Source organism: Scyliorhinus torazame, chromosome 9, assembly GCF_047496885.1.
Source record: "Scyliorhinus torazame isolate Kashiwa2021f chromosome 9, sScyTor2.1, whole genome shotgun sequence".
Classification (NCBI taxonomy): domain Eukaryota; kingdom Metazoa; phylum Chordata; class Chondrichthyes; order Carcharhiniformes; family Scyliorhinidae; genus Scyliorhinus; species Scyliorhinus torazame.
This window is the reverse complement of record NC_092715.1, coordinates 155405111-155419496: the sequence shown is the minus strand read 5'-3', so window position 1 is coordinate 155419496 and position 14386 is coordinate 155405111. Positions and strand designations below refer to the sequence as shown.

The window sequence follows — 14386 nt, the reverse complement described above, 5'->3', positions numbered from 1 at the left end:
TATATCACTATTATTTCACGAATGTTAATGTATACTTTAAATATGATTTTAATGTAGCATGAAAAGGCCAGCACTCCAGTGATGAAATCTAGTACTCCAACTCCACGAGGAGACATGCCAACTCCTGGCACAAGTGTACCTTCAGGACCACGTCCAGGCCTCTGCAAGCCTCCAGGGATGGACTCATTACGTAACTAATTTATTATCCTTTGTTTAAAAATGGTAAAGCATCGGATAAAATGACTTTTTAACGTTTGTAGTCTTATTGGTGTTCAAAGACTAATTTGAGATGGGAATGCTGTAAAACATAATCTATAATGGTAATTTAAATTTGACCCTATTCAGTAGATCTATATTATGGAAAGGTTATTGTACTTTTGTGATTATTTTGTAAACCGTACTGCAAAGATAAATGTTTTAATGGTTGTGTCGTGTAGATTTGTCTTTGAATCTGAAGCATAATCTAGATTTGGCAAATACTAAAATAAAGTAACCTTATTTCACCATTACTTTACAGCCTCAGCGTTAAGGCCACCCTTGGCAGTACCAGGACCTTACCCTTCACCTTTTGGGATAGTGCCTCATTCGGGCATAAATGGAGAACTAAGCAGCCCAGGGGGTTATCCAGGCTTGCATAATATCTCACCTCAGATGAGTGCTGCGGCAGCAGCAGCTGTAGTTGCCTATGCGCGGCCCCCAATGGTAAGTCATGTATCCCACACAGTCATCAAGTCTCTTCCCTTCATTCAAAAAGTAGCAGCAGTAGTAAAAATGATAATCTTTATTAGTGTGACAAGTAAGCTTATATTAACACTGCAATGAAGTTACTGAATTAGAGGACAGGTTAGAAATCAATAGGTTGTATTCTTGGTCTGTAAGATGTATCACACCTGTAGCATAGAAAATAGTCCTAAGGCAATTCAGAGGTGTAAGGAGACAAAGATGTTGCTGAGCCAAGGAAAGCGATTTTAAGGAGAGGTGACAAAAAGCTTGGCGAAAGAGGTTGATTTTAAGTAGGGTCAAATTGACTGAAGGCTGGCATCTGTGATGATGGAGACCTTGAGAGGAGGTCGAGTTGGATTGTCCACTCAAGAGGTTCTGGGTGAGAATGTTGCAAATGCTTCAGCCTTGTCTTTTGCACTGACATGCTAGGCTCCACCATCACTGAGGATGGGAATGGGAGTCTCCTACTGCAATGTGTTGCTTAATTGTCCAGCACAATTCAAGCCTGGACGTGGCAGGGGTGCAGAACTTTGAACTAATTAGCTGGTTGTGGGAATATTTAGCTTTCAATGCGTAGCATGCATGTAGTCCTAGTTGTTGCTTCACCAGGTTGCATTCATTTTTAGATATGCCTGGTGCTGATCCTTGCATGTTATTCGACACTCCAAATTGAACTAGGGCTGATCCCCTGCCTTGATTGTAATGTTACAGTGAGGGATATGCCAGGCCAAGTGACTGCAGAATGTAGTGTTATACAGTTTTTCTGCTGGTGATGGGCCACAAACTCTCATGGATGCCCAGTTTTAAGATTTTAGAATGGTTCAGAATCTTTGCCACTTAACACAATGGTAGTGCCATACACTTGATGGAAGGGGTCCTCAGTATGAAGACTTAACTTTGTTTCCACAAGGACTGTGCTGTGGTTTGACCAGTAATAGCAATGGAATGCTCTGTGACAGAAAGGTGGTGGGGATGAGGTCAAGAAGCTTTTTCCCTCATGTTGGTGATAATCATGGGAGATTTTCATTTGCACATACATATATTGGAAAAGTCAAATTGACAGGGAAAGGATGCAACAGTGCTATAGAGCCACCCTTGGTGATAGATACGTCATTCAAATACAATCTTTACCGTTGAGGGCAATCAACAGGAGGTTTTCAGCATGTATTTTATCTACTGCCGTAAGACTTCATTCAACATAGAGTCAATGTTGAGGACTCGCTGTACCACAAAAGATGTGTTACTCTGACTGATTCAAAGTTATTCTTTTTATTCCTCAATATACTCTTGAGTTTTTGGTTGGAAGTGGTGATGCTAGAAATAATAAAATACAACTTAGTCCAGAATGAATGCATTCACGCATACTGTTTTTGTTTCCTAATATTTATCTTTAGCCGCATGCAGTTTCTCACGACAATATAGTTAAAATTGAGTTTGTATCTAACATTGAAAGATTTAATAAGCATTATCAATGATTTGGAAAGCTCGGTCATGAAATCCTAGGCTCTCAATAGGTCTGGCTGTTAAATATGTAAAAATTCACACTGCAATTTTAACATGACTGTGAAGAGATATCATGCTTAAGTTGCATTATAAAACCAAATTCACACCCACCCACACTGATGAAGTGCGAAAGAATAGTTTTAGAATGTTTCACTGTCCACCTCCAGTATAGTGTCACACTGGGTTTAGAAAGTATCGGTGCCACTTTTATAAACCTTAATTTGATCGCTTGGAGCATGGATATTGCAGCGTACAAACTAAATATTTAAACTTAACTGTTGGGAAAGGAGCTCTCTGCATGTATGGTTACATGTATGTGTAGCACACTCCCTAAGGAAGGAACATTGGAATTCCAGCCAATTAGTGTAAACAGAGCGAAACATGAAAATATTTGAGATGGATGAGAAACATGGGAGGAGGTAATTGAACTGCAGGTTCCATTGGAAACTGCATAAACACTTGATGTTCATGGTTTAATTATATTATTTTTGCCATTTATAAAAATATATGTAAATGAAATTTCCAAATCATCCATGAATATCTGACAAGTTTAATGTTCTAATGCTAAGAGCTACTTGGCTAGATGTTATTAAAAATAATAATTAGGAACACTTGCCAATGAAGCAATACTAGTAAAGAAATTCCAGACACAAAATTTGTAAAAAATAAATAAATAACTCTTAATATCTTGGGGATAGTACAGCAGTGCATTAAATACCTTTAACACTTTGCTATGGGCTTTTATTGCAACAATGATCATGAAATTAGTTACAAAGCAATTTAAAAGTAATAAAGCATTTTCTAATGAATTTGCACTGTTCAATATGACAATTCAATGCAGGTGAAATATTGCTTAAATTTCACTCAGTAAAAAGTGACAAATTAATATCTTCGGGGCTTCTCTGACTCCATCTTGTTTATATGGGAAACCAGGCTTTGAACCAATTTTGTGGTTAAGAGAGAATCATTGAGGACTTTCACCCCAAGGATTGCATCTATTGTTGAGCTGCAATTAACATGTTCTCGATGTTAAAATGAAAATTAAAATATGAATCCCTTCAATCTCTGTTAAAGAATTTGAGAACTCCTTTTCTTCACACTCTTTCCCCCACTACCCCACATCGGTGGAACCTTTCCCCAAGCACTCCCTTTCTCCAAGCTACTATAATTGAGGGTGTGAATTAGCCGAACATTAAGGATTTAGGTTGGACTGAGCTCTGTATTAAATGGGTCAGGTTAAAGCAGTAGTGCTCAATTATTTTATTTCCATATGTATGATATGAAAGGGCATAGTACTGTATAAGGGAACGCTTTAATTAAAGGTCATTCTTCCCTATATGAACATAACAAATTTTATCTGAATTTTTGACACCACTGAGGAGAAATTCCAAATTTGGATCCTCAAAGGTTTTGCAAAGCGCCTCTCCCTACAACATCAAGCTTATCAATCAAGGGAGCGACTGCTTTTTATGACTGCACTGTCACTGATGCTTTCAAAGATTGTGGGGGTGAATAACCTCCTCAATAGTTCTTAATACCTCCAGAGGAAATAACAATGCTTCCGACATCTTGAAATACTATTGACATTTGCAGCACTGTTGCATAAAAATGTAACTCAAGAGAACTGTAATATTCTCAAATAAATACAAAATATCCAGAAGCACTCTGCAGGTCATGGGGCATCTATGGAGAAAGGAACAGTTAATGTTCCTGTTCCAGTTCATCAGCGCAGTGGCAGAAGCAAGGCCATTGACATGAAGCAAACTCTTTCTCTGTACCATCTTCATCTCCTAAAGGACATGTTTCAACAAGACTTTTAAAAATGCTTTTTTATTTTTTGTAATGAGCTAGATTTAAATATATTAGGATCCTATATATTAGGATTGCACTGAGTAGGTATGGCTACTGTACGTAATTGAACATCATACTAGAGATAATAAAGCACTTATAGTTTAATCCTTTTTTCCCCTGAGGTGATCACAACACTATTCACATTCTAGGTTAAATTTGAAAGTGACATGCTCCAGTCACAAACAGGAATCTTAAACTTAAAGCCGATTACATAGGTCTGAGAGAGAACTGACTTGAGATGAATTGGGTAAATAGACTAAAAGGTGTGACTGTTAATGAACAGTGGGAAGCATTTAATGATACAATTCATAAATGTAAATGTCGTCACAGTACCAGAGGACCATAGGCTGCTCCCCCTTTTTGAGAGCTGACTGGTGGTGATTTAACCAGAGAGTCACCACAATTGAGACAAGGGGCAAGGCTGAGAATGCGGGGCTGGTACTGGGATTTAACCCGGGCTGTTCAGTTGCGCCATATCAGGAACCAGACGTCCAGCCAACTGAGCTAAACCGGCCCCTGGTTCAAAAATACACTCCATTGAAAAGAAATTTACCAAGAAAGACCGATTTGTGGTTCACTCAGGAAGTTAGGGATAGTGTTAGATTAAAAGAAGAGGCGAATATTGCCAAAAACAGTAACAAGTCTGAGTGATTGGGAAACCAGCAAAGGCCAACCAAAAAGTTGATAGAAAGTGGGAAAAAAAGAATGAGCGTAAACAATCCAGTAATGTAAAAGCTCTTACAATCTGTTTTATAAGTACATATAAAGGAAGTGAGTAGCTAAAGTAAGCATTGGTCCGTTAGAATCAGAGATGGGAGAAATTATCATGGGATATGAGGAAATGACAACGGCATGGAACAAATATTTGACAAAGCTTTGACAAAGGATCATCTGGACTCGAAACATTTGCTCTTTTCTCTCCTTACAGATGCCAGACCTGAGATTTCCAGCATTTTCTCTTTTGGAAATATTTTTGTGTCTGTCTTCAAAGGAGAAGACACAAGTTCCATTGCAGAAATAGATGGTAAACTAAGAGCCGAAAATTAGGAAAATATATATCAACAGAGAAAAGGCACTGGAGAAACTTAGGGGACTAAAATGCAACTCACCCCAGGGCCTGATGGCCAACACTCTCTGGTACTAAAAGAGACCGATGCAGAGATAATGGGTGCACTGGCTGTGATGTTCCAAAATTCATTGGATTCAGGAATGGTCCTGTCAGATTGGAAGTTGGTAAATGTTACTGGGAATTGCAGGTCAATTAGCTCAACATCAGTTGCTGGGAACAGGCTGGAATGGATTATTATGGAGGTGTTAACAATGCACTTAGAAAAGTGTAAAAGATTGGAATAAGTCAACATGGATTTACTAAAGGGAAATTGTGTTTAATAATTTATTGGAGTTTTTTAGTGATGTAACTAGTAAGGTAGATAAAGGGGAGACAGTAGATATGGTATACCTGGATTTCCAAAAGGCATTTAGTAGGGTGTCACTCAAAAGGTTAATAGGCAAGATAAGTGCACAAGAGTTGTGTGTAATATACTAGCATGGAAAGAGGATTGGTTAACAGATAAGAAGCAGAGTGTGAGCATAAATAGGACATTTTCAAATTGGTAGGTAATAATTAGTGGAGCACCACAAGGATCAGTGCCGGGTCCTCAACTATTTAAAATCTGTATTGATGACTTGGATCGAGAGATGGAGAGTATGTATCTAACTTTGCTGATGACACAAACCCAAGTGGGAATGTAAGCTGTGGGGAGGACACAAAAGCTGCAAAGCGATATAGGCAGGTTAAGTGAGTGGGTAACAAGGCGGCAGATAAATTGTAATGTATGGAATTATGAAGTTATTCACTTTGGTCAAAAGAATATGAAGAGCTTAAAAAAATTAATTAAAAGGTGAGAAACTTTTAAGTGTTGATGTTCAAAGAGACTTAGTTGTGCTGATACAAGGAACACAAAAAGTTAACATACAGTTACAGTTACTGCAATGAATTAAAAAGGCAAATGGAATGTTGGCCTTTATTGTAAAGGGGTTGGAGTACAGGAATAAAGAAGTCTTGGTCGAGTTCTACAGCGTTTTGGTGAGACCACATCTGGAGTACTGTATGCAGTTTTTGTCTCTCCTCCTTGGAGGTGGAACAATGAAGGTTCACTAAATTGGGCCTTGGGATGAGAGGGTTGTCCTATGCTGAGAGACTGAGAAAATCAGGGGCTGGATTCTCCGCACCCCGATGCCAAAATCCCGTTTAGCGACGGGGCGGAGAATCGGAACCAGCGCTGTATGGCGCAAAAGACCACAGTTTTCACGATGGCGTGGGGACATAGTCCCTGAAATGGAGAATCCAGCCCCTGGTCTATTTTCTCTGGCGTTTAGAAGAATGTGAAGTAATCTCATTGAAACATACAAGGTTCTGAAGGGGCTTTATAGAATAGACATTGAGAGCATCGATTTAGGCACAGAAACGACAGTTGCACAATATGCTTTTGTGACCCTGCAACGTCCTTACTCACATTTGGGGGACGGTGGTGTAGTGGTATTGTTGTTGAACTAATTATCCAGCGACACATGGTAACGCTCCAGGAACCTGGGTTTGAATCTCACCATGGCGGATGGTGAAATTTCAATTCAATAAAAAAGAAATCTGGAATTAAATGTTTAATGATGACCATGAATCTATTGTCGTAAAACCCATCTGGTTCACTAATATCCTTTAGGGAAGGAAATCTGCCACCTTTACCTGGTCTGGCCTATATGTGACTCCAGACCCACAGCCATAACAATGTGGTTGACTCTTAATTTCCCTCTGAAATGGCCTAGCAAACCACCCAGTTCAAGGGAAATTAGGGATGGGTGATAAATGCTGGCCTAGCCAGTGACACCCACATCTCGAAAGACTAAAAACAAGACTATTTCCTCTAGTTGTTGAATCTAAAGCATGGGGCACAGTCTCAGGATTAATGTCTGATCATTTATGACTGAAGTGAGGGATAATTACTTCACTCAAAAGGTTGTGTATCATGGAAATTCTCTTCCCCAGAGGGATGGCCCACGGATTAATACATTTAAACTGCAATAGACAGATTTTTGGTCTCAAGTCAAGGGATAACGCGAATGGGCTGTAAAATAGGGTTGAAGCCTAAGATCAACCATGATTGTATTGAATGGCCAAGTAGGCTAAGGGTGGCAGCTGGTGACTAGTGGTGTTCCGCAGAGGTCAGTGTTGGGACCACAGCTATTAATGATATACATTAACGATCTGGAAGAAGGAATTGAAGGCATTGTTGCTAAGTTTGCAGATGATACAAAGATATGTAGAGGGGCAGGTTGTGTTGTGGAAGCAGGGAGGCTGCAGAAGGACCTGGACAGGCTAGGAGAGTGGCAGATGGAATACAACGTGGAAAAGTGTGAGGTTATGCACTTTGGTAGGAAGAATGGAGGCCCAGACTATTTTCTAAATGGGAAAAGGCTTCAGAAATCAGAAGCACAAAGGGACTTCACCCTAGTTCAGGATTCTCTCTTACCAATTTTTATAGATGCACCATAGAAAGCATCCTTAGATAGCATCCAATCGGCTGCATCGCAGCTTGGTATGGCAACTACTCTGCCCAAGACCGTAAGAAACTGCAGAGAGTACATCACACAAGCTCACCTCCCATCCATTTACTCTCTCTATATCTCTCACTGCCTCGGGAAAGCGGGCAGCATAATCAAAGACCCCTCCCATCTGGGGTATGCACTTTTCCAAACTCTTCCATCTAAATCAAACGTGCTGGTTCACTTGGCAGGTAGGAAGGCAAATGCAATGTTAGCATTCATGTCGAGAGGGCTAGAATTCAAGAGAAGGGATGTACTGTTGAAGTGTATAAGGCTTTGGTCATACCCCGTTTGGAGTATTGTGAGGAGTTTTGGGGCCCCTATCTAAGGAAGGATGTGCTGGCCTCGGAGCGGGTCCAGAGGAGGTTCACAAGAATGAGCCCTGGAATGAAGAGCTTGTCGTATGAGGAGCGGTTGAAGACTCTGGGTGTGATTCTCCGGCCTCGTTACGCTCTCGCTCAAGTGCAATGAGGCCAGTGAATAGCGGGAGAGGCCAAAAGCGAGATCCGCGCCTGGTGCCCAACAGTTTGCGATGCAACCGTCCCGCTCCCATAGGTGAAATCGGGATCTCTCCATAGCGTGGCCAGAAACCAACTATCACCACTTAAGCCCTATATCCACACAATCAACGAGAGCGACCCCATATCCAACGGCCTCCTGTCATTCAGTGGCCTCCCCAGCAAATGGTCACGCTGGCGCCGATTAGTACTCCTTTTGAAAACGTGAACCTGGCGGAAGGGCTTCTGTGGGGAGCCGAGGAGGTGAGTAGCCATCTTTGCTCACAGGCAAAGAGGCAGGATTGCTCACAGGCAAGGATTGCCACCCCAGTGCTCGGTGGGGGTGGGGGAAGCTCGGCTGGAAATGGGGGACCCTCCGCAGGAGTGGGCCATCATGGGGGTTGGGGGTGGCAACCGCTTGCAGCACCACCATGCCAACCCGTGTGTACCCGTTGTGGGGGCAACCCCCTGCCCCTGCCCATCTGCCCCACTGATCACCCATAACCCCCACCGACTGCTGAGGCCTCTGGCCATGCGGCTGAAGGCTATTGTTAGTTGGAATTGGCAATCGTTGTTAAATGAGCACTTCACAGATGCCAAGTGGATTCCTGTGGGTGGGCGGGCCATGTAGCATGTGGGAGTCATTGCCTAGCACCCCAGTCCCTTGATGCCAGGACACTGTGATTGAAGAATGCAGGAGGCAACACCACACACGCAACATCCGAACACCCAGGGGGTGGGACACAGCTCCGGACACATGCCCAGGGCCGGAGGTGGATGAGCGTCACGGGGAGAGGGGGATGCCTGGTGAGGTGGATAAAGGGTCTGGAGGTCGGTCTGCATTGCGGAAGAAAGTGACAGAGGCATCATAATGGTTGTGCAAAAAGGAGTTTAATGTGCTGTACAATACCCCCAAACCGCTCAGTGATCCTCAACGCGGTTGGCCTCCTAGGTCTACCACCACATCTAAGTGTTCCCAAGGATACACATCTGAGGTGGAGGCTGCCAGCTGCCTACCTCGTCCCATGGCCTTCGATGCCCCTGGCAGGCGTCTTCTGGGGCCAGAGGGCCCCGGCTCACTTCTCAGCGGCATGTGCACAGCCGTGCCGCCCTGTCCCGTGTGCTGAACTCGAGACGCAGCCTCATCAAAGGGCTGGAACTCTGGGGAGCTGGTGGCCACCGTCGCCACTCCATGGGACGAGTTTGGCCTGGCACTCAGCGCCCCCTCCTCCCGATCTGTGCCCTTGGGGCCCTGAGGTCCACCTTTGGATGGAGGGGAATTACCTGGCGAGCCGTTATTTGCTGCTTGAAGCCCATGAGGCCTCGTTACGTGGACCAATTAATGTTGAATTGCGTTGCTGGTCTCGCTGGGCTGTGGGCTGGGAAGCTCAAGGCAATTCCCGCTCGCTACCACACTTAGAAATTGTTCCAGAGAATTGCACCCTCTGGGTCTGTCCTCAATGGAGTTTAGAATGATGTGGGGGGATCTCATTGAAACTTACAGAATACTGAGATACAGTAAACGTGGAGAGGATGTTTCCACTAGTTGGAGAAACTAGAACCCCAGGGTACAGCTGAGAGACGAGGGAAAATTTTCTGCCGACATCAAGACTGTCAATTTTCGCAACATTCTGGTCTCTTTGGGGCCTGTGCAATATACATAGCAAGTTATTTGAAATTACAAGCAGTACAGCTCACCTTAATCCTAACCTTGCTCAATTTTTGCGAGCCCATACCTTTCCAACAGGATGTATTAGTCCATAATTAATTAAGAATAGTAAACATGACCACTTCCACCCCTAAACCTAAGTATACCCAGACCAACTGTATTGCCCATTTGGAGCTATTTCCATTGTTGCTTTGCTAACTTGGTTGTGAGTTAGCAAGTGGGAGTGTGGGTGCTTCAATTAATCTCAGGCTGAGAGAAAAATCAGCCAGGGTATATCTTCTTTACAATTGATGGAAGGCACCAGTGTTTGTGGATGCTGAACCAAATTGAGAATGCTTTTGGTTAAATGCCCTGCAAGGACTCACTGGGCTCATACATGAAACATGGCCACTTTGGGGAAGCACCAGAAAGCTGCTGACACATGAAAGCTTACCACGGCAAGAGCTGACAATTGGAGGGAGAAACTGAAATAGATATATTAGACATATTGAATGCAAAAAGGTTATAAATTAAATGTAAAAAACTATCCAGGCAATGAGGTGAAATGTTATTGAAAACACAGTGGTTTTGTACTAATTAAGCAGTGATATTTTTGGGAGTCATGCAAGGTGCCATAAAATTATTGTCCCTTATTTGATGACCTTTAGTTATAGTGATGGTTTCATCTCCTTACCCACATCCATCCCTATATTTGTCAATCAAATTGCGAACCTACAGGCTCCCCACTCGCCTAAGATAGGTTGTGGAAACAGCCAAACACAGCCCCAGGCTATGTTGATAAACAGCTGTTGAAATTGCAAGCATTGATTTTGTTTCAACTTAGAAACACAGCAAGCTGGGCTTTTTCCAGAATTTAAAGAGTGAGGAGTTTAAGTAACTTGACAACCTCATAGTTTCACAGACCTTATCCACTTTTTATGCACATTCATGTCTATTCTTAAACATCATTAGTCAATCGCTGCAGGAAATGGACCTTACTCCAACAAAAATGGAGCTGTTTGAACTCAACACTGAGTTCAAATAGTTTTGCCTGGTTCAGGCTGGCAGTGCCAAGGTGCTAGGGTACCAGGTGTAGTGCCAGTGCCCATCCACCCAGGGGCCTCTGATGGCCTGGGAGATACGCCCCCTCCCCAGGTGCTGTTATGCTGGGTCCACGTTTGTATGACCAGTGCTAAACAGTGCCATTTGTGAATCAAGTCCTGCTCCCTTTACCCACTTCCCTGGTAAAAATGGGATCTGTTGGAATTTGGAGTGGGACTTCCAATCTGAAGTCCCAGCACCATTTTGGTTAAGGTGTGACGTCTCTGTGATTCTGCAAAGATCTGGGCCAGAGTCACAGTTGTAATGTAGAAAAGCTGTATATGTTACTACTTGGTTTCTCTTTCATAAAAACATGATATATATATCCCTCTTCTGTGAGTCTTTGTTTGCTTTGGAGTTTGGGAGAGCAGTGCTAATAATGGACTTCCCATTTTTGCATTGCTAAAATAGGCTCTATTATTCCATCAGGAGACTCATAGATCCAATTGAATGCCAACATGTAAGGGACTGGAGACAGCCCAACTTGTGGCCCCAAGAATGGATTACAAGTTTTAACACATTTTAGAATTTTTGTAACCATATTACACTTGGTTTATCCACTGTTGTTTTAATTACAGGTTGGGTTTGACCCTCATCCGCACATGCGTGTGCCTGGAATGCCTCCAAATTTGACTGGGATTCCTGGTGGAAAACCGTAAGTGACTGAAGAAAATTCTTCTTCTGCTTCTGTTAGAAACATATTAATATCTGTAAAGTTTGTACTAACACTCCATCTGAGCCTAGTTTTCCTTTCTGAATATTAACAGTGAAAGTTAGTTGTTTTGCTTTCTTCTTTGTGGCAGCAAAATCACGAATGTTCACTTTGCAAGTATTTATCACCATTTCAATTCAAATAAATGAAAGTAAAATACTGATTTTACCTTTTGGATCTGTTGATTAGGTACTTGCATTGTCTACAGATAAATGTACGGTCTGTGCATAAATCAAAGGTTGCTTAATACAATATGTGAATATCATTTAGCATTGAATTACCGCATTGCTGTGTTAGGATCATTGTTTTGTTCAAATTATTGGCCAATTGAAGGTTTTGAAGTGCAAAAATTTTGTTGAGTTAACAAGAGGGTTGCGTGCAAAATATTGATCTGGTTTTATATTCTGACAGTTCAATGATTTGCACTAACACTTGCATTTTGAGATTTTTGGGCCATTTGAGTCCAGGAAATCTCAACCCTTGCACATTAACACAAAGCGTAGCAACTGTATTTCTAGATAATTTTTTAAAAAGTACTATTATTGTAATCCATTCATTTATGGCATGCAGACTGGAGGTGGTCACTTGCAACAGAAAGCAGTACACATTGGGCCTGATTGAACAACCTCGCTGCGCTCAACTCGGGATGCAACGAGGCCTCTCGTGAGAGTTGTGATGCTTAGAACAGCTCATACAATCTCGCGAGACGTTGTGATCTAGATTTCACCCTCACTGGGCGGGATCCAGATTTGTATATTTAAGTCAAGAGGTAGGCTCACTTAAATATGTCTGTGCTAGATTCTCCCAAGGCCTGGGATCGAATGGCCAAGTCTGCATACCGACGCCTAGGGGGGGATCCCAGCGCATTGGGCTCTGGGCAGGTGGTACCCTGGCACTCTCACTGGCACCCAATCACCTTGGCACTGCCAGCCTGGCACTGCCAAGGTGTCCTGCTTGCACTGCCAAGCTGGCAGGAGCATTGCCAGACTGGCAATGCAAAGGTGCCTGGTGCCAAATTGGCACCACCAGGGATTGGGCCTAGGGGGTGACCTGTCCTTGTAAGGTGGGGTGAGGGGGCCTCAAGAACCCCTAACAGGTAAGTTGGGGTGTTGGTGTGGGGTGGGGGTGGGGGGGGTTGGTATGGAGGCCGTGGGGGGGGAATCCAGAGATCGGGGCGGCATGAGCTCTTCAGTGCATAAACTGAAGGAAAGTGCGGTGTCGGCGTGACAAACAGCGAGAAACACCCCGCTAAACATGCCCAAAACGGGACTCTTTTTTTTTTTTTCCCTCGTTAAATCGTGCCCTTGAGAACTGTGGTTAGTATTCAGCAGATGTTGGCCCAAATCCTTCAGTTGTTTTTTTTCAACTTCTGCTAAATAGAGCCTATTCATTTCACGTTACTGCGGATGGACAAATGCAACCCGTACCTTTTCCTTCCGATGCTCTAATTGGACCAGGAATCCCAAGACATGCTCGGCAGATCAACACACTGAGCCATGGTGAGGTTGTGTGCGCAGTTACCATCAGCAATCCCACAAGACATGTATACACTGGTGGGAAGGGCTGTGTGAAGGTCTGGGATATCAGCCAGCCCGGCAGCAAGAGTCCAGTGTCCCAGCTGGACTGCTTGGTAAGTGAATGTAAACTATGTTTGAAATTCAGTTCCTTCTTTTGAGATTTAATCAAAGAAATACTGTACAGTTGTAACAATTCTAGATAGCTGTCTTTTCACAAATAAAGAGCAGTGAGCTTTGTTTGCTGGTGTACATTTTTAACACCAACTTTGAAAAATTCCCACTTCCCGCTCTTACTGAGAAATAAGCCACACCTTTCTCGTCTGATTTTCTGAATCAAGTCAGGCGAGAACAATATAGTGTAGCGGGTTCCCGAGGCCTTGTGTTACAGACTGGAGAGTTGGAGGTCAGGAAGCCACGCCCCCCTTTTAAAAACCGTAGCTGCTGCAAAGTTTAAACGTCAAGCTACTTTCAGGAGCCAGGGAAAGGGTAGGTTGGTAAGGTATGTGGTTAAGATTATGAGGTTGGGTTGGGATGGGATGGGTGGTCAGTGGGTCAGGCTAGGGGATCAGGTAGTTGAGTGGCGTCAGCTGGTCAATGATGTTTGGGTGGCTGGTCAGTGGGTGGCATCAGGTGATCAGTAAGGGAGTAGGCATTGAGGGGGGTCGGTGGTAAATGGGATGGTCTGTGGGGGGTTGGCAGGTGGTTCAGGTGTGGTGGCCATTGGAAGGGATCAGGTGGATAATGGGGGTGATTGGTCAGTGGGGAGGTCACGTGGCCAGAGGGGGTGATGAGTGGGGTGGGAGGGTGATCTGAGTGAGTGAAGGTCAGTTGTGGTGTCCCCTGGGGTGTCAAGGTGTGGGGAGTGTTCCACAGGAGTGTGGACCTAGTCAGGATTAGTGGGGGGGTAATCAGCAGTGGGGGTTCGGGGACATTGGGAGTCATGGTGTAGTTGGTGGGGGTAGGGGGCAGCCCTGTGCCGAGTTGGAGAGTCCCACAGGGAGAGGGTATAGATGCTGCGGGTGCTGCGGTGTCCCATCAGGGAGCCATGGGGGTTGGCACTTAATTAATTGTAATTACCCAGGAGGTGGAAGTGCTTTTAATACTTCTAACTTTTTCTGGGTAACTATTACTGTAAAACAGTCTGAACTATCCAAAGTTTGCAATTGATATCCTACTTTTGGATGGTTTCCATTGCAGGGTAATTTTCAACGGAAGTTTAAACTTGCCGGTTATT

General features: G+C 43.6%; 1 protein-coding gene across 3 annotated transcripts in view; it reads left to right on the top strand.

Annotated features, from left to right (window-relative positions):
- Positions 1-14386, top strand: part of LOC140429532 (transducin-like enhancer protein 1) — a 145435-nt gene that overhangs the window by 105218 nt on the left and 25831 nt on the right. For all 3 annotated transcript variants that reach the window (XM_072516652.1, XM_072516651.1, XM_072516650.1), the window contains 4 exons: positions 58-190; positions 518-702; positions 11502-11578; positions 13016-13265. In XM_072516652.1, coding sequence (XP_072372753.1) covers positions 58-190; positions 518-702; positions 11502-11578; positions 13016-13265 — 645 coding nt within the window. The remainder of the gene's footprint in view (positions 1-57; positions 191-517; positions 703-11501; positions 11579-13015; positions 13266-14386) is intronic.